This window comes from Podarcis tiliguerta, assembly GCF_965153285.1.
Source record: "Podarcis tiliguerta genome assembly, chromosome: 2".
Classification (NCBI taxonomy): Eukaryota; Metazoa; Chordata; class Lepidosauria; order Squamata; family Lacertidae; genus Podarcis; species Podarcis tiliguerta.
The window spans coordinates 85,601,252-85,624,999 of NC_139535.1; the positions used below are offsets into that span (position 1 = coordinate 85,601,252).

At 44.6% G+C, this 23,748-nt stretch overlaps 1 protein-coding gene across 1 annotated transcript; it reads right to left on the reverse strand.

Annotated features, from left to right (window-relative positions):
* Nucleotides 1-10,078: 10,078 nt before the first annotated feature.
* LOC310672007 (urotensin-2 receptor-like) lies at nt 10,079-11,571 on the reverse strand (the record flags this gene model as incomplete). Its single annotated transcript, XM_083428500.1, has 1 exon — nt 10,079-11,571. The coding sequence occupies one exon, from the start codon at nt 11,569-11,571 to the stop codon at nt 10,492-10,494; it is 1,080 nt and encodes a 359-aa protein (XP_083284626.1). The 3' UTR covers nt 10,079-10,491.
* Between the last annotated feature and the right edge of the window lie 12,177 nt (nt 11,572-23,748).

Below are 23,748 nucleotides of genomic sequence, written 5' to 3' on the forward strand. Positions count from 1 at the left end.
GGCTTTTCTTGCTGCAAGCAGCCAAACCTCCCAGCTACAAAATAGCAGCAAGTTAGCAAAGCCAAACTTTTCATGCCAAGCTAATTCGTTACAGGAAACCCATTGAAGGAAATACCCACCCACCAGGGAAGCCCAGCTATGGAAGCTTAACATGTCCAAACTGAGCATTTCCCCCACTTTACCTGCAAGTACAATAGGGAATAGGGACGCGGGTAGCTTCACTTTCTCTCTCTCTCTTTCTCCTGGTACAGAACAGCAGTGAGCCAGGCTTGGAAGAAAAGTCTGAAGCAATGGGAGACATCTTTCACTCTGGCATACCTTTTAGTGCAAAAATTACACATGAATATACCAAGGTAGCTGCTCCATTCACATACGCATTTGTAAAGTAGGGCAGTCAAGTAAACTACCTCCTTTATGCAGGCAGAGGAGAAGCTCCCGTTCCTCCAAATTTAACATAGTGAGAACAATTGATCATGGGAAACCAACTCAGCAAATGTGCTGCAGCAAAATATGGAAGAGAAACTTCTACTGAGTGAAACAACAGTGAAGCTTTTGGCTTATAGATCTCAAGAGGTCTACATTCTATTCCATTAATTCATTTGGTAGCCTCTGGTAATTTGCTATGTACATGTCTGAAGCAGATTGGCATCAGCATGGGAGTGTTGTTAAAAACAGCAAAGTGTCAGCATCCAGCCATTCCACCTTCTTACCTTTCTCTACAGCTGGAGGGTATACCTTGGGTTTCCAGACTTCTGATACTCTTCAGAAGAGAAAAGGAAAAGGTCCTGCTACTGCCTGATAATTCTGGAGATAGGGGAGTGATCAGTTTCGGAGATGGGTGGTGTTTTTCAATATATATGTAGTTGTGTTTTTTTTTGGGGGGGTTGTCTTACCTGCATTTTTTTGGTTTATTGGCATGGGGGTGGATTTGCCTGCTTTTTTTGTTGAGCTGTGTTGGGGGGTCACCTACTTTTTTCGTTTGGGGTGTTTTGTCTTTTCTCTTTGCTAGTGTTGCCTAATGGATTTTTTGTGCTGTCTGGCTGGGGTGGTGCTTTGCCTATTTTGGGGGGGGGGGCTAGCCACGTGTTTGGGCTGGGGTTGTTGTGGTTCAGAGCATTAGCAGTTTTCTTCTGTGAAATAACTGGGGTTTTGTGCCCATTAAAGTTTCTCACATTTCCGAATGTGCCCCAAAGCCAAATAGATTGGGGACTCCACCCTAGATTTCTAATGGGCCATCAAAATAAAACAGGCATTTATGTAAAGTAGTTCATGACACTATGCATGTTTGGTTTGTCCATTCCCTTACACCCATGATGTAGCAAAAAATTAGACTTCAAATCCTCTTCTGCATACTACCCACACTCCTACGCGCCTTCACTTATAAGATAAAAATCCCATGGTTTCACTAACAGAAGAAAATATATCTAATCCCCCGCTTCCTTGTACATGTCCTGACAGGAGTAATGAAGTGCTTTTAAGATGCTCCCCCCCCCTTAAAAGCATCCTGTCTCATTTACTAATGGATGAACTCCCTCCCCAGGAGACAATCTTCGCTTTACAAACTTCATTACTCAGGCCTGTAGCTCTGAAAGCAAGGCGCTTCCTACAGCATTCCGTGTAGACTTGAAGAGGATGTGTAGATGACAACTGCTGTGTGCTAAGGAACTTAAGGCTGCTATGTATATACACCGGTGGCTGCAAACATGATGCCCACTCAGAAGCCTTTGCTGGTGCCCACAGGGTCCCTTCTCCCCACTGAAATCAGCCTCCAAAGAAGCACTATATTGTGGCCAGTAGGTTACAATGTGAGCATGGTTGCGGTGTGCTGCCCACAAGTTTCTCCGGTTTCTAAATATGCACACACACTAGTCTGAGAGCACAGTTCAGCTTGCTTCTCCCCAGATGCACAGGATTGCAGTGTATGGCATTCTCTTCCTCCCTTCATAAAACTGCATGGACACAAACACTTGCACATCATGACAAAGTTTGAAGGCCCTGGAGCCTTTCTTAAGAAAAATCCCAACTGATAAAGCTCAATGTGGTCATGTTTCTGTTAAAAGTTGGCACTTCTCCCTTGTACTGTATTTGTAAAACTAGTTTTGCTTCCACCACCATTTCGTCTCGCAGCCAAAAAGGAAACTGTTTCCAGTCTGCAACACGAAATGCTTGAAAATGTGCATTGGGGACTATCATTAAGGTTGCCAACCTATCAGAACAAAACTGGCATAACCTATTCTTGTCCCTTTAAGAACCGCTTGCTGTTCAGAAGTTAGCAGACGAAGCTTTTCACACCTCAGCAGTAATCATGGTCATGTACAGCTACAGTGGCCACTGAAAAAGTTGGCAAACCTGGTAGGCATCTTTTCTGGTTACAAAATTCAACAATTGGGAATTGACAGAGTTGTAGGATCCTTCTCAAAGATTTGCCTCTGGTTAATTTGCAGTAATAGCCAGCCTGATTCTGATGTATGATCCCCATAAGTGCCAATGCTTTACTGAAATAAACTATGTATACCAGCTGTGCTTTCCAATCCCACTAGGCAATGCATTTATTCCCAAGCCTGAAAAGCAACACTCTGTAGCATACTTTCTTGGGAAACTGCACAGCTGTAGTCTTGATGTACTTCAATTATGAAATTAACACCTTGTAATTACAGAAGAATCAAAGAGAGAGAGAATGAATTCCAATCATCGTGCAGCAAAACAAGGCTTCCTGGAAACACAGAAATTCTCTCCACTGTCTCTAGCACAGCAGGCTCAAAAGCAGTCACCTGAAATTCAGTTCACTATCTCCTTTGCAGTCCATTGCCTTAGTGTGGTTTCTCTACCAAGCCATACATGGAGAAAATGAATTCTGCCATTGTGCCTTTGTTGCTGAAAAGTGTTCAGCTGCATTAACACAGATTTGTAGATATCCCTTCAACTTGTCTCCTGAAATAGCAGCGTGTGAGGCTTCCATTGGTGCACTTATGAAGCCCTGACCTTGCCGCTGCCACCTGATCCCATCTAGAAAAGTAGAAGCAAGACTGGTGTCGGGAGGGTGGCTCCACCCCACCCCCTGCTACTGGTCACCTGAAAGAAGTTAGAATTGTCCTCTACTCTATTTGGGCTCCCAGGACTCTCCCTAGGACAGGCATCCTCAACCTCGGCCCTCCAGATGTTTTGAGACTACAATTCCCATCATCCCTGACCACTGGTCCTGCTAGCTAGGGATCATGGGAGTTGTAGGCCAAAAACACCTGGAGGGCTGAGGTTGAGGAAGCCCCCCTAGGACAACTGCCTTTCTGCTTTTGATCTGCAGCCTCCTCACTTGCTTTTGCATAGCTGCAATGTGTCCTTGAGCCAAGTCACTCTGCTTGCTTGGATGCATAAAGGTTGGAGAGGTGTGCATGCAGAAGCCTCTGATTTTGTGTTGCTGGAATGTGTTCTACCACCCAGCAGTAAGAATCACACCCATTGCTTCGCACACTCTTGTCTCTGGCCTGCCCACCTCTGGAATGCGGCCTCCAGAAGGTTGCTCGTGACAGCATGTGGCCCTTGATCCTATAAAGGCTTCCCAGCCTTGCTCTATTGCAGGATTTCCCAAACTTGGGTCTCGAGCTGTTTTTGGACTACAATTCCCATCACCCCTGACCACTGGTCCTGCTAGCTAGGGATGTAGTCCAAAAGCAGCCGGAGACCCAAGTTTGGGAAACCCTGCTCTAGGGCAACCAGGCTGGAAAAAATTGGTAGATGGGAAAAGAGGAGTTTTTGTTTCCCAGAGGATCTATGTAACATAAAATCAACAATGGTATACGTTTCCTCAGGAGTCGGCCAGTTGAAAAGAAACAAGCAAAAACAACAAGGCAGCACTCTGGTGCATTTAACAGTTCTGCGAAAGAGGGAATTTGGACAGCCACTGCTTATTATGAAGGGCTGAAGATAAACAACATCCATTGAAATTCCCTCTTCTGAACAATCATTGTGCAGGAAGAGCTCTGTCTTCATTTCAACTGGTTACCGTCGAGAATCATAAAGGGAGTTCTCAAAGGGTTCCTTCCTCCTGCTGCTATCTCATATTTGGTTTGGATGATTTGCCTCTTTTCTGCCCTGATTAACTCAACAGGTCTAATCCACCCCTCATCCTAATTCCAGTGTTAATATCAGCCTGTTCAATAGACCGGCTAAATAGACTGAAGTTATAAGAAATGGCGTGCAGCACAATTTTATGCTTGTTTACGCGCAAGCGAGTCCCACTGAGTTCAGTGGGGACTACTGCCAAGGAAGTGTGCACAGAACCTTCTCTTGAGAAGTCTCTGAGCAATTTGATTCAGCAAGTATTCAGTACACCCAAGAACCCGGCAATCCCCACATGTCGTGTGCTACTAGCTTTGAAGCATCATGCAAGTCATTAAAAATGTACAGTTTTTATGTTCAATTATGTATAGGAACATTTATTTTAAAACACTGGGGGGGCGCAATGAACAACAAAAAAGTGTGCTTTCCTTTCCTTTAAAAAGCAAAGCATCAGCAGAAACCCATCAGATTCAAAGGTGTTCCTCTTTGCATGTAAGGATAAAAACTCTCTAAATATAGAATCATAGAATCATAGAATCATAGAGTTGGAAGAGACCACAAGGGCCATCGAGTCCAACCCCCTGCCAAGCAGGAAACACCATCAGAGCACTCCTGACATATGGTTGTCAAGCCTCTGCTTAAAGACCTCCAAAGAAGGAGACTCCACCACACTCCTTGGCAGCAAATTCCACTGTCGAACAGCTCTTACTGTCAGGAAGTTCTTCCTAATGTTTAGGTGGAATCTTCTTTCTTGTAGTTTGCATCCATTGCTCCGTGTCCGCTTCTCTGGAGCAGCAGAAAACAACCTTTCTCCCTCCTCTATGTGACATCCTTTTATATATTTGAACATGGCTATCATATCCCCCCTTAACCTCCTCTTCTCCAGGCTAAACATGCCCAGCTCCCTTAGCCGTTCCTCATGCTTCAATATGCTTGAAGGGGCCAGATCTATTTTTTAAGAGAGGGAGGGCTAAAAATCCAGACCCCCCCAAAAAAGGTATTTTGAAAGATGGTATAGATGTCAGGCACCAAATTGGCGTCTGGCCATCTTCACTTGGTCGCAAGTGGCCAATAGCCAAGTGCAAAAGGCGCCTAGCACCTGACGAATTTTGAATGCTGACCCAAAGGCTGATTTACGTATCATGCCAGCCGCATCAAGGACACCATACAATGGCGGCTTTGTACCATGGCTATAACCTCTGTAATCAGAACACCATCTGCACCTGTCCTTTCATAAAGGGGTGACACCATTCCACCGCTGCTCAGTCTTAGTGGTGGCGAGCCACTTTGAAAGTAAATAGGCCAGCGTGCAGAAGGGTTTCTTTGCCATCTCATAGGGTGCCATCATGTATGCAGAAGTCCTAAATGGCTTAAGATGAAAAAGACCACAACTAGCTTTGACACTTTACTAACTCCAATGCTGTGCCTTTCAGTATAGGAAGGGCAGCAGACATTTGACTGCTGTAGTCTTCCATCTGGGAAGGAAAACTCTTAATCACTTAGCCCTAGTTCCCTATAAGAGAAAGAGAGAGCAGAATGGGTCCATTTGTGCATGGAAATATTCCCTTGATCTTTACAGCAACAGTCAGCAGCAGAATCTCAATGAATTAGGTTGGGGGTAGAGGATGGAATGCAATCCACCGCCCTCTTCAAATTAAGCCACGCAGTGGTACGTATAAATGCAGTAATACATACCAAATGAAATATGGATGTTTTTGAAATGCCAGGGCACTGCTATTTAGAACACTTGCTACCTCACAAGAACAAGCCATAAATGTGCCTGCCCCTTTCATTTTCTTATTACAGACGTAATTCTCCAGAACATATTTATGAAGTATCTGTAATGGAAATTTGCCATTACCTAGGCTGTGCAGGGAAATGGGATCATTATGACTTCAGGAGCGCTACACCAAGAACAATTTTGCCTCATTAAGTCTAATTCAGATGCCCCAGACCATTAAGCAGTATCAACCAAAAGCATTGGCGTTTCTTGTTAAGGGATTTTGTAGTGCTGGAGAAAACTCCCAAGAGTGACAAGGTGAGCTGTTGTGATGTCACAGGATGCTCACAGAGAAGCAGAGGTTCACATGGGTCACATGACCCATAATAGCACTTGCTCTCACAGCTGGGAAGCCTACTTGCACATACTGCTGTGCGCTTACCAGATCCGTTCTCACAATCCACCCAAGAGAGAGATTGGGTGTGGGGTCAGCAGGTGAGTGGGACCAGTGGCCACAAACTATCCTGCCACTCGTACAGTGAAGGTGTAGACCAGAAGCCTAAGAACAGGCCTACTGTGCTAAGCTAAAGAAGCTCTGGACAACAGAAAGGTGATAAACAGGTCAGTTTTTATAGGGAAGTAGAAGTCCATCTGACCACCACCAATGCAAAAGCTGAGTGGGAAGAGATCCCAGGCAATAGGGAAATGAAGGAACAGGCAGCCCAGAGACATGGGTCACTGAGCGAAAGGTGCAAAGAGGCAGAAGCCTGAGAATAATGCAGGTGAAGGAGAAAGAGGTCAAGCACCAATAAGAAAGGAGGCTGAGGAGTGTGGACCCAGCATTACTCAGAGCACAAAGGCAGAAATGGCTGTTGACTGAAAGGGAAAACAGGAGCATTCTCCCTTTATCTGACAAGGCAGCTTTCTGAGAGTGCGTGTGGACAGTGTTAGAAACTCAGATATGTAAGCTAGGTGCCAAATGGCTCCTTAAACCAAGGTTACAGTTGCCAAAATGGAATGTCTAGTTGCCATTTTGGCGCAAGCCGGCTCTAATGCCTTATTTTTCAAATGATGGACTGACTGTGATTGATTCTCAGTTAAACATCTGGCTAGTTCAGATGACAACCTTGATCGAGGTTAAGAGCTTGACTTAAAGAAGAAAAGTCACTTGATAGCAGGACAATCTACATATATACTGGCCTATTCCAACCTCTTTTTCTTAACAGTGACTGCTCCTGCTCAGGCTGCACAGAAAAAGCATTTTGGTTCCCAAAATTCATTCTGACTGTGCAGATAAGATATAACTGATGGAATTCTACAGGATGGGGTATTAGTGTGTGAAAACAGTCCAGATCCAATGATCCCCAGATAGTGAAGAAGTCAATCGCCATCCTGGTGACCACTTGGTTGCAAACGGTTGAAAGCTAGGTGCAAAATGCCTGGCTAATTGTGAACACTCTGTGTGGCACAAGGAATTGGCCGGCGTAAGGAGGAAAAGCCTGTTGGAAGGTGTAGGCTTAAGATCAGGGGCCTAAGGAAATGGGTGGTGGAAGAAAGGTGGGACTAAGGAGAAGGGTGTGCAGGGGAAATTCTCCTAGCCTAGGTGTGGGGAATTGTATACAATCATCAGGAAAGGAGGCAAGAATGCTGTGGATGAGGCTTGGGCACCTTGGGCTACAATACCAAGAGGCCACAGGGTTGTCAGACTCCTGTGTCATTACAAGTTAGAGTGGAGTGGAGAATTTTTCCACATGGCTTCTCTCATCACAGCTCAGCCATAAGGAGGCAGGAAGAGCCAAGGGACAGGAAGAGAAGGCTCATGGCGCTGAAATGAATTTCACATAATGATTCGACAAACCAATTCTTTTATCGACAGCCTTTTAAAGTGTGGGTAAGCAGGTGTTTAAGTGTTTGTGGAAAGTAATTGTCAGGATACTTACAAAGGATGGTATTCAACTAGATAACCAAGTGAGTGCACGGATTACTGCTATCACAAAATGACTTATTCTACCCCCAAATATGCTCCAGAGGGTTGGGGGAACTCCCAGAACAGATTTAGGGGTGTGTGGTATGAGAGGATTTCTCATTCTGTGGCACAATGAGAAATCCTGGTGCTGGTAGAACAGGAGCCTGAGGGTTGTGTTGCATACAACCCACAGAATTTATTTCTGTGGGACTGCTGTGGATCAAAGAGTTTGAGATTTCTCAGCTCCTGGATATCATTTATAGTGGGAGCAGTTTCACTTCTCGCCAGCATTCATTCCAGGCTAACAGTTATCTAAAATGTAGCTTTCACACACTCTGGACTACCCTGAGTTTTCCTTACCATTCATTATTGTTCCTCCAAGGTGCATTATGTTGGGGGGGGGGGGACAAAAGCACACTTTATTCCCAGAAAAAGTACATATATATTTAAAACTTCTATCCTATTGCTTGGTTTATGTAGCAACACCCCCTCCCACACTGGACTTTTCCACATAGATGAATGTAAAAGCAGCAATTTTATCAAACTATTCCATCATTATTTTCCAAACAAATATAAAGACTTTCCACTTATCATTTAGTACCAAAAAGGCAGATTTCGTGCATATAGGCTACTTTTGGAGGGGCATTGGCCATTTAGAAAGACTACAGAGACTGCATGTTTTTCAGGGACTATCAGCCTCAAAATCAAAACTAGTGTAAGATGTTCTGGAGCTTCAGACATACCAGTAAAAAAACCCTGTGATTGCACATTGTTTGTCCAACCCTAATTAAATAAATCACTGTCTGAGTGGACTTTTATTCTGGCTATATTAATTGTAGAAATTAATTAAGAGGGATGTATATTCTGTATGGATAGAAAAACTCTTAAATTATTCCAAGCCAGCAGGTTTCAACCTGTTCAGGTATATGGAACATCTTCTCCCTTCTCAATATTCTCCTCCTCCTCCTCTCAAATTTCTGCCTTCGCCACATTCACCAAAAACAAAATGGTAGTGGTGGCCTAGTTCGGTTGCATTTCTATTTGGGTCCAGACTCCAGTTCCAGTAGCAAAACTCATATTCAGCCCAATTCTAACCCTATCCAGAAGCAAGAGTCTTTCATAATGACACTCTTTTAAAAGATTACCTTAGTCTAAAGAAAGATTATGTATGAAGGCCACTGCCACTGTATAACTAAAGCTGTCACAGCCATTGGCTTCGACAATGAGCTAATGCAAAGCAGAATGGTGCAGTGTTCTCGGACAGGTGTAAGTATTGTAAGTCAAATCTAACAATCAAGTGGAAAATGACAATTTGTGTAGTGCAATACTAAACATGCCTATTCAGAAGTCCCACAGAGTTCAATGAGACCTAAGCAAAGCTAGGACTGCAGCCTGAATCATGGCTCCTTAGGTCTGAAATAAGCTTAAGAATGATCTAGTGAAGGCACAAAAGCATTTCTCACTGATCAGTCTATGTAAGAAAACAATGAACCTGACAAACATTCAGAAAAGAAGTGTGCAATAAACTTCCAAGGATGCAGGACTGAGTGTGTGACACCTATTTCAATGGTTTCCCCACCTAAAAAATCCCTGCCCATAGAAAGCCAGCTAAATCCTCTTCCCAAATGTGCTAGCTTTTCTCAAGCATAAGACTTTCTATATAGGATTAAATCATGTAACTCCTCCCACCCCCCACCCCCAAATTCTGAAATTCTGTAGTTCTGTGAGAACTGTACCAAGTGCTCTGTTTCATTCTGAATGTTTGAAGGGACTCCAGTGTCACTCCAGGCCTTTTTAAATTTTTTGTTAAGGGTTGGGGGAGAGAGATTGATCAGAAGTTGGGATTGTCTGGACTAGAATATTTGGGTTGGTGCCACTTTTTCTCTGTGGCCCAAGTCAGCAAATAGTTTTGCCAGAGCAGAGATGCTCTGAGAAGCAAGTGTGAGGGAGCAGCCTTAGCAACCTGCTAGCAGGTCCCTTCTACATCTGTTCTAGCTCCCAAATTTATTTCCCCCCTTTTGACAACTGCACAGCCTGTGGCCTCAACTTTGAGGGGCACAATCAGAGGTTCTGCCAGCTGCTGATCCTAGGAACCACTCAGAGATAGGTTTAGATATGCCAGATTGAAAGCATCTTTACACAAGTGATACTTGAATAGGCTTTGGACAGAAGCAAATAAAAAATATAAAAAATCCTGGGTTTTCACTGCAAATCACACATGGACCAGGATGCCCAACTACTTTAAAAAGGGCCTATCTTTTATTTCTGGTCCACTTTAACAACATTCACAACTGACATGATCTAATTTAAGGCTGCACGATTAGGCACACCTATCTAGGAGTAAAACCCACCAAATTCAAAAGGGAGTTTCCATTTTATATGAACAGCATCAGGCTGTAGTGCCACCAAGGAAGACTTACTTCTGAATTAACAAGCTTATTGTACAATGATGCGCATATTTACTCTGAAGTTTCACCAGTGCTTAATGGAACTGTTGGTAGTTGGCACAGTTAGGCTGGCAGTACTTGCTTGGAAACAAGTCTGGCTGAAATCAAAGGGATTTACTTCTGAGTAAGCAAAGCTAGGCTCATTCTACACAAGCCTTTCTTTACTTAAGTGTCCCTCCTTGGAAGTGGGCCCAACTCCTCCCAAACTTTAGTCAGACACACAGGAGGCCTTACCTTGCGCAGGCCCACCTGGATCTCCGAGGTGTATGCAAGCTGCTCCTAAGAAACCGGGGGGAAAGAGTTCATTTGCAGTCCCTTAACGTGGCCATGCTCAGGGCCTCGGACCCGGACTCGCCGTGGGTGCCGGAGGAGGTGGATCGCCTCCAGGAGCAGTGCAGGCTGGAGCCCCTCTTGCGGAAGGACGACGTGAAGCGGTAGAAGTTGCTGTGCCTGTTGCGCAGGTACTCGCGGTAGTTCCTGGTGAGCAACGTGTAGAGGAAAGGGTTGATGCAGCTGTTGCTGTAGGTCAAGCAGGTCACCAGGTAGTTGATGCACTTCTGGGTGTGGGGCGCGAGCCCGAGGGGCCCGTGGTAGAGGGGCACCAGCTGCCAGATCCAGAAGGGCAGGAAGCAAGCCCAGAAGACCAGCACGATGGTGAAGACGAGGATGAGCACCTTCTGGCGCGGGGAGCGCTTGGGCTCCTTCTTGCGCGGAGGGTTCCTCTGCGACTCCAGGTAGGTGGTGGCCAGGCGGGCGTACAGGCAGCCGATGATCAGCCCCGGGGCCAGGATGCTGGTGCTGAAGAGCACCGTCAGGTAGAGCCGGTAGGCGTCGGGGCTCCAGGTGGGCGCGCAGATGTGCTTGCCGTCCTTGCTGCGGCTCAGCGTGACCATCAGCATCATGGGCAGCGTGAGCAGCAGCGACACCCCCCAGACGGCGCCGGCCGTGGCTTTGCTGAAGCGCCGCGACCGCTGCCGCGTGGCCAGCGGCCTGGTGACGGCCAGGTAGCGCTCGGTGCACATGACGGTCAGCGTGAAGATGCTGGCGTGCATGGTGAGCAGGTCCAGGCTGAGCAGCACGCGGCAGCCCAGCTCGCCGAAGTACCAGTCCTGCGCCACCGACGTGCCCACGATGAAGGGGATGGAGCACAGGTAGAGCAGGTCAGCCAGCGCCAGGCTGGCGATGGAGCCCGACAAGGGCGCGCCGCGGGCGCACCGCCCCGAGCGCCACAGCAGACCCAGCGTGTAGACGTTGCCCGCCACGCCGGCCACATACATCACCGACAGCACCGCGCCGAAAGCCCACGCGGCCGCCGCCTCCCCGGGCCCGCTCGACGAGGAGGCATTGCCCTGCCCGCCGACGGCGCTCCAGTTGCGCTCCATGGCGGCCGGGCGCACGCGGAGAGAGTGGGGCAGCCCGGCCGTCTCCCGCCCAACTTGCAGCGCGCCGCGGTCCGGGCAGCCAATCGCAGAGTCCGCTTCCAAGCTCGCTCTCTCTCTCTCTCTCTCTCTCTCTCTCTCGGGCCCGCCCCTCCCGGCTTCGCCTCTCCCCTCTCCGAGCGCCGCAGTTTCTCTCCGAGGAGTCCCACCCCGGGAAAGGCAGAGCTGCGCAACGACGGGGAAGGCATGCTAATGAATGGACTCGGAGGAGGGCAGGCGCTGTGCAGGTGGTCCGGGCGCTTCCCGCTAAGCGAAAGCAAGCGAAAGTCTCCTGGAGCCATTAAAGACTAACACATTCCATATGGCGTAAACTTTCCCGGGACTGCAGTCTGAGTCTGCTCCATCAGCTGCATGAAGTGTCAGCCCGGGTTGCGTCTGTGCGCGAGGGGAGGGAGCGCAGGCAGGAAGGTCAGGAAACGCACAGACGGGGATAACGTTGCCACCCGTCCTATATAATACAGGACTGTCCCGTATTTCGATGTAAAATGCTACATCCTGTATTGATAGAATTTTGTCCTCTCTTTCTCTCTCTGCCAAGTTAGGGGTCTTCTCCAAATGCATGCGTTTGAAAGGCTGTGTGAAAGTTCATTCATTTAAGCTCTGGGGAGCCAAGCACAGACAGATTTACAAATTTCTGTGACAAATTCCAGAGGGGCCATCCTGTTAGGCTGCAACAGATTGTAATGGATCACTTTGAAGTCACTTCAGCACCAGATAATTAAAAAAATTGCAACACCCCATCCTGTATTTTGCCAAAAGAAAGGTGGCAACCCTGGGGCTGATTCACAAAACAGTTGGTTGCTAGCAGGCATTTTGGCATCGGTGAGCCAATTGCTGCATGTTGTGGTTTGATAATAATCCATCATGCCAATGGTGGCATTTAACCTCTTGGATGGATTTTGCTCTTTAGCTCCAGGATGGCCACCTTAAGCTCAGTTACAGAGAAATGTGCCCCTAGTGTCTTGGTATACTGCCATTTCTGATGTCAGATTTGTGTCTGTTTCTTCTCTTGCGTAGAGACTGGCCTGTCTATCCTACATAGAATGCAGAAGGGCATTATTGGCAATCCTCAGAAAAAGTTTCTTGTCAGTGAGGAGGCAAAATTACAACCTCTTGTTTGAAAGTGGAAGAGGAGAGTTGGTGGACCTTCCTTAAAGGTTTTAAATCAGGTTGCATGGTCATCTGTCATGTATGATCAAGCTGAGAGTCCGGCACAGCAGGGGGTTGGACTAGGTAATGCTTGGGACGCCTTCCAGTTCTACAGTTCTATGAATCAATAAGGTACAGGAACTCCAGAGTCCTCATTATGCCAGGAACTTGGAATGATGCACCCCATTCCCTACAGAGTTTACACATGGCTGGGAGACAGGAGCAGGGTGGAGTTCCATCCCAACCAACAGTGAGTTTTGGTAGCATAAGCTGGGAAAGGTAAGGTTTGCTGCTAAATGCATATCAACCAAAGCAGGATTCACCAGTGGAGAAGGTTGTCAGAAGGAGGACTCTAGAATGGGAGGCTTCTCATTCTTATGTTTACTACCACACACAATCCAACCTGCACCCATGCTAGAAAGTTCTGAAAATGTGAGCCATGAGCAAGCGTCAGGGGGGGAAATGCAGCCTGGTGTTGTCATGGGAGAGGACCAAACACCTTAAAGAACACCTTTTCCATCTATATTCTCATTTACATTCTCAATCTCTATACAGTGGTACCTCGGGTTACAGACCCTTCAGGCTACAGACGCTTCAGGTTACAGACTCTGCTAACCCAGAAATAGTACCTCAGGTTAAGAATTTTGCTTCAGGATGAGAACAGAAATCGTGCTCCGGCGGTGCAGCGGCAGCAGGAGGCCCCATTAGCTAAAGTGGTGCTTCAGGTTAAGAACAGTTTCAGGTTAAGAACGGACCTCCGGAATGAATTAAGTACTTAACCCGAGGTACCACTGTATACTTAAAATAAAGTCTGAGGCTTGCTAGAGAGGAAAGCATACAGAATACTTCTGGTGCACACTGGGTGTCTTTGACCTCCTAGATCAACTGCAGGTCAGAGAAGCCCAGACCTCTTGATCTTCAGAGCTCCTTTTGGAGAGACTCTTTGACCTGGTGCAGTTTGCATGGAACACTTGAATTTACATGTTCCGATCTGCTAATGGCTGTATATGTTTTGAGGCTTGGTTGATATAATTCTGGGGCATACAAATTGCAACCTATTGTTTGTGCTGGATTGTTCTGTTATTAATAAAAATGCAACAACAAAAAAGTATTGAGGGAAAGATCTGCATTTCAGGCAAATGTCTGCAATAAAGGCATTCATTTTTAAAAAATATGTGGAAAGAGCATCAGGAGGAGGAAAGTGGTCCTTAACCCTTTCCCCACAGGCTGTTTTTTCTGTTAAATGGATGTGGAACCAATCACATGGGTGAAGGAAATAAACTGGAGCTGATTTTGAGCTAAAAATTATTTGTCTGGGAAAGACCAAGCACCTTGCTGATCCTCTGCTCAAGACTTCAATTATTTTGGGCTGCTTTTCTTTATAAACTGTCAAGACTTTGCTGTGTATATTTGTACGTAGTTTTCCTGCAAAATAACTGACACGTTAAGAGATTCAATCTACTTTCTGAAATAAAGCTGTTCCTGGGCTTCGTGACAATTCAGCCCACACAAATGACACCCAGAAACCTCTAAGTCACTCTACTTCTTCATGCCTTTTGGATTTTGGAACAAAAACTCTCAGTACACATGCACAAGTTGGTCTCTAAGGTGCTACAGGAAGGAGAATAAAGGGTTTATGACACGAACAGATTTGCTTCTAGATAAACTGTTAAACATAGAATTTAGTTTTTTCTTCGCTATTTCACTTGGACCTTTTCCTTTTCTTCAGACATCTCCTTGGCAAATCCTTACTACTTGAATGAATTGGAGCAGAATACATAATGTGCATCAATACAGAAAAAACAGATGTCATTCATTGTTTTCCTCAGCTAGCCAGTACATAATGTTCTGAGGATATTCAGAACTGGATCTATACTGTGGCAGGCAGCATTCAATATTCTGTACAGATATACCGCAGACTTCTCTTCCTGAATGGCTGATTATTGGGTGTGTGTGTTTTCCTCATGATATCTATCATCAGATTTCTACCCCCTTTCTTTTCCCTTGCAGTTTACTATTTTTTATTTCTCATCTTTACAGCATCATCCACATATATTTGAAATTGCATTTTTAAGGGTCAGACAACCAGGGCCAGCCCAAAACATTTTGCTGCTTGAATCAAAGGACAAAATGGCGCCCTGCCTTGTTTCCATATGCAGAAGGCATCTGGACTGAAAGCTCAATCCTACTTCAACACTTGTGAAGGGCTAGAACCCTGTTATATACAGCACCTGAGGGTAGCAGATGAGTGGAATGGGTGGGAGCAGGACACATGGGTAGCACACACAGCTCTGTCCAACAAGAGGAATAGCTGAGAGGCCTAGGTGGAACTGCCATGAGACTGTTCCCTAACATCTACTGCATGAAGTAGTCGCCTCACTTTGCCTAATGGTAGGACAGGCCCTGCAGGCTCCTCCCTTGTACATACAAGGATTTTTTTGAGAACAGCTCAGAAACAATGTCTAGTGTTGTTCATGCAGACTTCTGCCTTATTTGCTCACCCTTAGCACCACCAGGGTCACTATCAAGTTCATTACACACAACGTCTTCCTGTTTTGGTCCAATAAGTAGAACACTGTTTGATAAAATGGTTTGCGGTATCCACCCATGGGAAAAATAGTTTTCATCCTTCAAGCCTCCTTCTGTCTTTCTGGTCCAATCTGTATTCCCTGTATTCCGAGTATCTGAAAATTATTTCACTGTCATAAAACTGGATACAGATTAGGAGCAATTTATAGTCTTTTCCCTTTGTGCACCAAGGATGATCTGCAAGTCAGAAGTAGTCCTTCTGACATTTCATCTAGTCCTTGAATCTGCTAAATCTTCATTAAGTTATGATAATTACTTGCCTACAATTCACCCTAATATTTTTTCGTGTTGTGAGAAATAGAGACCTTCCACATGGTGACATTATAGCTGTTATCTGGGTTTGCTCATGTAATATAATTGTCTGAATTGTTGTACCTAAGTGCTTGTGCTCCATAATTTTTAAGCCTAGATTCCGAAATGACTCCAAGTTGTTCATTCAGCGCAATCACTTGTGTAGACAGGGTCATTGTGTGCAGAACAATGTTCTTCCAGGCCCTGGAACATTGAATGGAGAACAGGGCAGCCTTCCAGATACTGAAATTGGCCATTTCCAAGGGTACCCCTTCACCTCTCACAACTTCAGTCACTCTGTTGAAGTAGAGCAGAACGCCCTATCAACCCTTCATCTGTTTAGCAATATCAATTCACATCATTATGTAAGCTTATGTAAACAGTACTAATATTTATACTAGGATCTCATCTTGTAATTGCCACGCATGTTCCCATTAGACTATTTGGATAAATCAAATTGCACTGCATTTCCAGGCTTTTCCTTGGTTGCTAATTATGCACTTATTCAAAAATCATTATGTTGACTTAAAAAGGACTAGACGCCAAATTTTGAATCCACCCCCCCAGCCGGCCTGTTGGGTTACGTTATTCAAAATGACCACTGCCTGAAGCCATGAGCAGGATTTTTCTAATGATCTTATCACATGTTGCTTAAGTTTTGGCCTTAGGTAACTGTGAATTTATGACAGTTGACAACCATGTGTTTTTCATAATATACTGGAACGCAACAGCTGCCATCACTTGAGAAATGAATGGGAAATGTGATAAGTACTGTGGCTTGCTCTTTTTTTCTTTTTTTTTTCTTTTTAAAATGCCATTTTCTGGGCTTGGTGAGTCAGACCTGTTTGTAACAAAATTTGTACATTATGCTTGCCTGTATAAGAAAATATAATTAAAAGTTAAGCCTGTAAAAATAAGATGTAAATACAGTCCTTAGAGTCAGATTTTATTGTCTATGTTGGTTTATTAGAATCTGGAAACCCCTGAAGAGTGTGTCAAAAACCACTCAGAGCTCTCTTAAGCAAACTGAAATATCTGCATTGAACAGATGGATTTAATTAAAGGTTCCTGAAAAATAACTTTGATCCCCATACGGTTTAGATGAATCCTTGGGGGAGATAAAACAATAATTGCTTCCATGCTGAATTGCATTAGGTTTTGAAAATGATTTTTAAAAACAAAAGCAAACTAATGGCTTCAATGAGAGATGGTCCAGCTCCATCTGTTTCAAGCATAGCGCTTTGTACTCATCAGTTTTAGCATCATAGAGATAGATTTTTAATTGGGTATAAATTGCTGTGGGTAAAAGTAGTTCCCTTTTCTATCTGGGGAAAACCAGGTTAAAAAATTCTGAACCCCAACTGCTTTCTCTTATCCAGAGCTGTAGCTATTGGGTGGGGGGGTAGCCAGGTTTTTTGCCCCAGGTGAGGTCTCCAGAGGGGCACCATTGAGGCTTCCAGCCTGTGTGTGGGATGTCACACTCTGTCTTTGACCCAGGTGAAATAAAGTCTGGTTTTTCACCTGTTTTATCCCGTGTTGCCAGTCCACGTGTCAAACCTTGCCTGTCCTTTTCACCACCATTGTCATCCGATGGCCCCTTCCTATTCTGTATCTGGTAGACATGGCCTTAGTCATTCTTTTTTGCCTCCAAATCCTACTCTAGAATCTCCTGTTTTCTTGTAGGAAAGATAATGCATGGTCCTCTGAAAAGTAAACCCATATCAGTCCAGAAGAAAAGATTCCAAAGTCCATGTTAAGGTAAAGGTAAAGGGACCCCTCACCATTAGGTCCAGTCGTGACTGACTCTGGAGTTGTGACGCTCATCTCGCTTTATTGGCCGAGGGAGCCAGCGTACAGCTTCCGGGTCATGTGGCCAGCATGACTAAGCCGCTACTGGCGAAGCAGAGCAGCGCACGGAAATGCCATTTACCTTCCCGCCGGAGCAGTACCTATTTATCTACTTGCACTTTGATGTGCTTTCGAACTGCCGACCTTCTGATCGGCAAGTCCTAGGCTCTGTGGTTTAACCCACAGCACCACCCTCGTCCCTCTAAAGTCCACATTAGCAGTGTCTTTACTAGGACTGTCACAAAATAGGATTAAGCATTTGAGTTCTTCAGAACTCTTCCTCAGATTGTATTGTGATGCAAAGCAAGGAGGAGGGGAAATGGATAGAATTTTGTGGGAAGGGGATGCCACTCTGTTCTGGCTTATTCATTTGCGCTTCAGCACAGGACACACAGAGAATGAGGACTTTTGAGCATATGAAAATGCTGTTGATTACATCTTATTTTGAATTTATCTTGTCTCACTGTGTGCCCTCAGAAAGCAGCTTACGAATAGCAGCTTGATTAACAGCACATGTCTACTCAGAAGTAAAGGATATTGAGTGCAGTGGGGCTTCCCCTCAGGTGAGCAGATAAAGGATTGCAGCCTCAATTCTCCAACGTTTTCTAGGGCTCTGTTTTTAAGAGGCACAGCAGACCAAGGCTGGGAAAACTATACCCCCCCCCCCGATGTTGCTGAACTATCCTGACCATTACCTATGTTGGCTGATGGGAGTTGGAGTCTAACAATATTATCTGCAAACCACAGAGACTCCCCACCCCTGCACTAGAGAGTGACAGGATGGGACAGCAAAAGATTGGCTTGTGATTTACTTCTTGGCTTGCGAAATATGATGACATATGTTACAGAACTGGTGGTCTTTGTGACATGACCCCAGCCCTGCTGTTCCCACTGTGTTCTGACCACTGGAAACAGACTTAGGAAAGGTTGGGTAGGTGCTGGCAGAAAAGGGGGAGCTGGGTCTCAAATAAAACATTGAACCTCTTTTGGATTTCTGCATTAGATTGTTGCTGTGTCAAATGCTTGATGTTTTTATTCGTACAAATAGCTCTTTATTGAGGGAGTGGGAGAAGTAAGTCTTTTTACCATCTCACGGTTTTCTCATTTTCTGACAGTTACTGCATTGTCTTCAGTGATACACATCACAGAGGACTTCTAAATATACTCGTGTTACAACAATTTGCTATACGGATCTGCCTAGCATGAATTCCGCCTTCCCCTCATCTTGATGAAAGTGTCCCTGCTTTGTTGCTTAATCTTTTGTAAGCCACAGTGCAAAATGAGCAGCAACAGCATCCGCATCACCTCCACAGCCACTAGGGCCTGTCCTACCATTAGATAAAATGAGGCAGGTGCCTCAGGTGGCACATACTCTCCCCCATGCTTTCTGAGCCCTACAGTTGTCTGCACCATGGAGTCTGCATGGCTGCAACCCCTTGCTGCCTTCAGGTGCCATGGAAGAAAGTTGAAGTAAGCTTCAACTGCTAGTCCAGTCAGTTTCTGTGTATCAAATGGGGTGCAGAAGGGAGGCATACTGTCCTTTGCCTCCGGCAGCAGAGTGTATTGGGCCAGCCTTGGAAGCAACTGAAGTGGGCAAATCCACCCATTTACTACTGCCACTTGGGACAGTATCACTTTTTTTGGGGGGGGGGGGACCAATATAAAAATGCTAAATGCTAAATGCTAAATAATAGCAACAAAATAGATTTATTTACATTATCATTATGTATTGCTCTTATGTCCATTGCTAAGATTGCCTGTAATCTAAACTGTGTTAGGAGACAGAGATGGGCGAAGATAGCAAATGCAGGGTGATAACTCTGACACTCTGCCCAAATCTGAGATTTTTGTGATAGGCTGGCTTGTTTACATGGCTTCAGTTCATAAACATCTGCATGGATACACCCAGGTGTACAACACACACGCAAGATTATTATCTGAAAAGAACCTGTGATCTGAAGTGTAGAACCCGTGCAGTTGTGGAGTTCGTGCACATAAAAACATAAAGCTGAATTTGTGTGAAATCTTGATAACTGGAGACACAGGCAGGGACATTCTTATTTTTAATTCTCGGCACATAGAAAACGTTAGATAGTTTGGAAATAATTTTAAAACAACACCCATCCTTTGTATAAAGATCCATTGCCATCAACAAGGTTTGGATTCCTCACGGTCATGGTTGTGAACCAGAAGCCTTTTATCTCCAGCATATTTCTGCTTCCAGCTGTGAAAAGGTAATAATTATTTACCTTCAGGGACGTGAGGAAGCCCATGGATTATCCGTGGATGAAAGCGTGGAAGAAATCCTACAAAATTTATGCAGCTTCTCCAGCTGCATTGCCTGTGTTGAAGTAGTTTGGGTGATGACAACAGGAGCTGCTTTGTAACACACCCATTGGGAAGTTCATTGGCATTCATAGACCTATGTAATAACCAGGCATTTAATCAATTATAATCACCCCAAACAATCCTGTGCAGCTGGAGACAATGATATTGGGGCCTCTCGCCACAACTGCTGTGTTCTACCGGGTAAATGTCCTAATAGTTTTTAAGATTGCCACGGTAAGAATGGCTATGTGTTTAAATACTGCAGTATCTAGGAAACTCAGCCACAGATCTGGACTCTGACGAACCACCCAATTAGATTTTCCTCAAGAAAATTGACAGTGTAACTAAATAAACTATTACCAAACCCTATCTAAATATCATTAGGTTGGCAACAAGGCAGATCAACAGAGCTGGCTCCAGCACGTCTGGAGTTCTGCGACAGATGAGGCATTGCCCAGCTGCTACATTGCGCTATTGCCCCAGACTGGCATGAAAGCCATCCTAAGGAAAGAAGGCGCTTGTGGAATCACATGCTTAGCAGTTCTTCCCTCAGTTCCAACTAAGCTTAGAGGTAGAGTGGCCATGTGCCCTACTTTACACATGACAACCCTCTCTTTGAAAGCATCCTCTATTTGAACGACTGACCAGACAAAGCCTAGCTTAAAGATGAAGAAAAGAGGTATAGTGGTGAGATAAGGAGCAGCATGGTGTAGTGGCTAGAGGCCTAGGGATCAGAGTTCAAATCCTGACTTTCTTGCTTTTAGGATAATATGGAGTAGGGGGATATATAGGGGAAAGGGATATAATTGCAAGAATAAATTAACAAGGGAGAGCAGGGGCCTTGAAGTTGCCCATGAATGACCCAACACACTGGACTCTGGTCACGTGCATGGTATAAATATCCAACTATATAAATTAGCATATGTGATTTCATACAAATCTCTGTCATCTTTCATCCTCTACTTTGATTAATCATTTCCTAATTTTTGGTGATGAATAAGTGGCAGCCCTAAGAAGAAGGGGAAACATGTTGCTTGCGCAGTTTCCTCCTTTTTCTCCGTACTCCTCATTGTTCTCACGCCATGGTTGTGCATGGGGATGTTATGGGAGCAAAGTGTGAAATGCCTTAAAAGTAAACACGGACAGTTAGAGGACAACATTAAAGCAGTGGAAGTCTTTGGTTATGGCCTGTGCTTGTTCTAAGAATATTCACAGTAAACATTACATTCTTGACACCACAATCCAAGACATGTCCTTGGAAATAACTCCTATTGATTTCAGTGCCTTTTTCTTCCAAATGTCCCTGTTTAGGATTGAAGTTCTCAAGAAGGGTAAAGCATGGAAACTGGAGAAAGAACTCGTTTCTTGAACTTGCTTTCTACAGAATAGTATAGTATGCATTATACATAGTGATAGGCTCACCCTACTTCTCTGAATGGTGAGACATTCCAGAGGCATAGCAGTTCCCTTTGGAAGAATGCCAGTAGAGGCTTACTGTGGTTTATTTACAACTATACAAATTGATCATGGGTGGAGGAAGTCTTTAAACTCTTCAACAGGCAGGCAATGTCAACTGTTCCCACATCAGACCTTTTGGCAGATGGCCAACCCCCTAAGATGCTTGCACTGCCCAGCCCTCCATCCTTTGTTTCCTTCACAGATACCAAGACTACATCACCCTTAGTTGGAGAGGGTATGCAGGAAGGGAGAAAGGTGTGTTCTTCCTCCAAAATGATTCTTACCTTCAACTATTAATAGTTACAACTTCCTAATGCAGCTGCTCCTCTGGAAACCATTTACTATTCATTGTGTATTGTTTACTTGAAGATTCCCTATCAAAGGAAGTACTTGGCACTTTGCTAGGACTGTTATGGCAAATGCCACCAGCACTCCTGGGCTGACTAACCTTCTCCTTTCCAAATTTCTAATGTAATAACAGTTCCAGTGCAGGGCCTTCCAATTGTTTTTGGACTACAATTCCTATCAGCCCTAGCCAGTGTGGTCAGAGATGATGGGAGTTGTAGTCCAACAACATCTTCAAGTCTACAGGTTCATTCTAAGCCCCATTTTACTCCACTCATTTCCTTCATCCTGCTTTGCATCTTTGGAGGATGAGGAAGTGGCCTCATTCCTTTCCCAGAACTTCTGTGGCTCTCTCTCACCACAGCAGGCAAAACTAAAATTCCTGACAAAGCAAGGGAAAAGGTTAGTTATCTCCAAGTTCTTCCTGTGACTATAGCAGGGCCAGATTTAGGTTTGATGAGGCCCTAAGCTACTGAAGGTAATGGGGCCCTTTATATGCCCAACTGTCCTTTTGTCAACAACAAATTGTCGCTGTTTTTTGTGTTGAATATGTGCCATATGGTAATATATGGACCTAATAGGTATCTAAAGCCATTTGAACATAACAAAATATGTATTTTATCAAATACTGAAATTCAATTAAGAAGAATTATATTAATAGTGATAGTGATATTTTAGGGAGCAGGCTAGCAGGCGGGCTCCATTACTTACATCATAGAAGCCTACACAATACAAAACACTGCTGCTGTATGTAGGTTTTATTTTATTTGTTTTTTATCTTATATTTTGGAAATGTACATCCAGGTTGTTTCCCCCCCTTTACATTTTTTGGGGGCCCCCAATAGAGTGGGGCCCTAAGCTATAGCTTGTTTAGCTTAGACGTAAATCCAGCACTGGATTATAGAGCCACCATGTTCTTACTGGAACCATAGCCATCATGCATACTGAGCTCATTAGTCATCTTTGTACCCTGATTTGTGATGTAGACATTGAGAAGGCATTTTTGCTGGGGGGCAGGATTTGGGAAAGAGGCCTCTTTGTTACACAATGATATCCTAAGAATCACTTCATTGGGTAGAATTGAGTATTTTTTCTCTAGCAGCAGTGGCTATGTTTGCTCAGTTGGATGGAACTGTGGTCTAAAACTATCTTGATTTAACTCCAATTCCCCCCAACCGATCTTGTTGATCGTGACAAGAAAGTGAAAGAGTTGATCATAGAATAACCATCAGCAGCATGGCTGGGAATGTTTTTGCTGTTGTGTCTGAAGTATGCCCATGCAGTTACTGAAACATGTACTAATTAAATAGGACAATTCATCATTATTATTAAATTGAGGATTGCATTTTTACTGGTGCAGAAAATACTGATTGATTATTCCAAAGAGGAGATGATTTATGTTTTAATATTCAGTCAATTTTGCTAGGCAGCTGATTGGTATGTAAAGCGGAGAGTATCGAGGAAGGCTTTTAAAAGACAAGCTACTGGCATGAAACATGTGGCTGAGTCGCAGGCGTTTTAATCTTTGTGCTATGACTCATGGATGTTTCCTGTTGTTTGGCCTTTTTTTTTTTTTTTTTAAACTCTCCACAGTGGATGGTTTGCTTTGCTTCAGACATACTCCAGACATCACACCTCCCAGCCAGCCTCCTTTAAGCCATTCAAGGCTCTGTGTCCCTGGCAGAGTGTTTTATCAGCAATTCCCTAGAACACAGGGGAAAACAATCAAAATCCACATGAAATATCTGACACTTGAAATATCTGACTTCTCTTCTGATTCAAGAATGGTCCTGAAGGTTCTTTTACAAGACAGAAACATAAGCTGCAGTCCTATCTGCTGCTGCCACCATCACCAACTCTCAGTTCTCCAGAAGATCAACAAGGCCCATAGAGACAGTAGCATCCCAGGTGTCCAGTTAAACATTGTCATACATGAACCTGTATCTTTCCCCCTAACTGGGATAAAAACAACTGGGAGCAAGGACAGGGCCGGATTTAGGTTTGATGACCTACTGAAGTTAATGGGGCCCTTTATATGTCCAGCTGTCCTCTGTCAACAACAAATTGTCACTGTTTTTTGTGTTGAATATAGGCTTTATGGTAATTTATGGA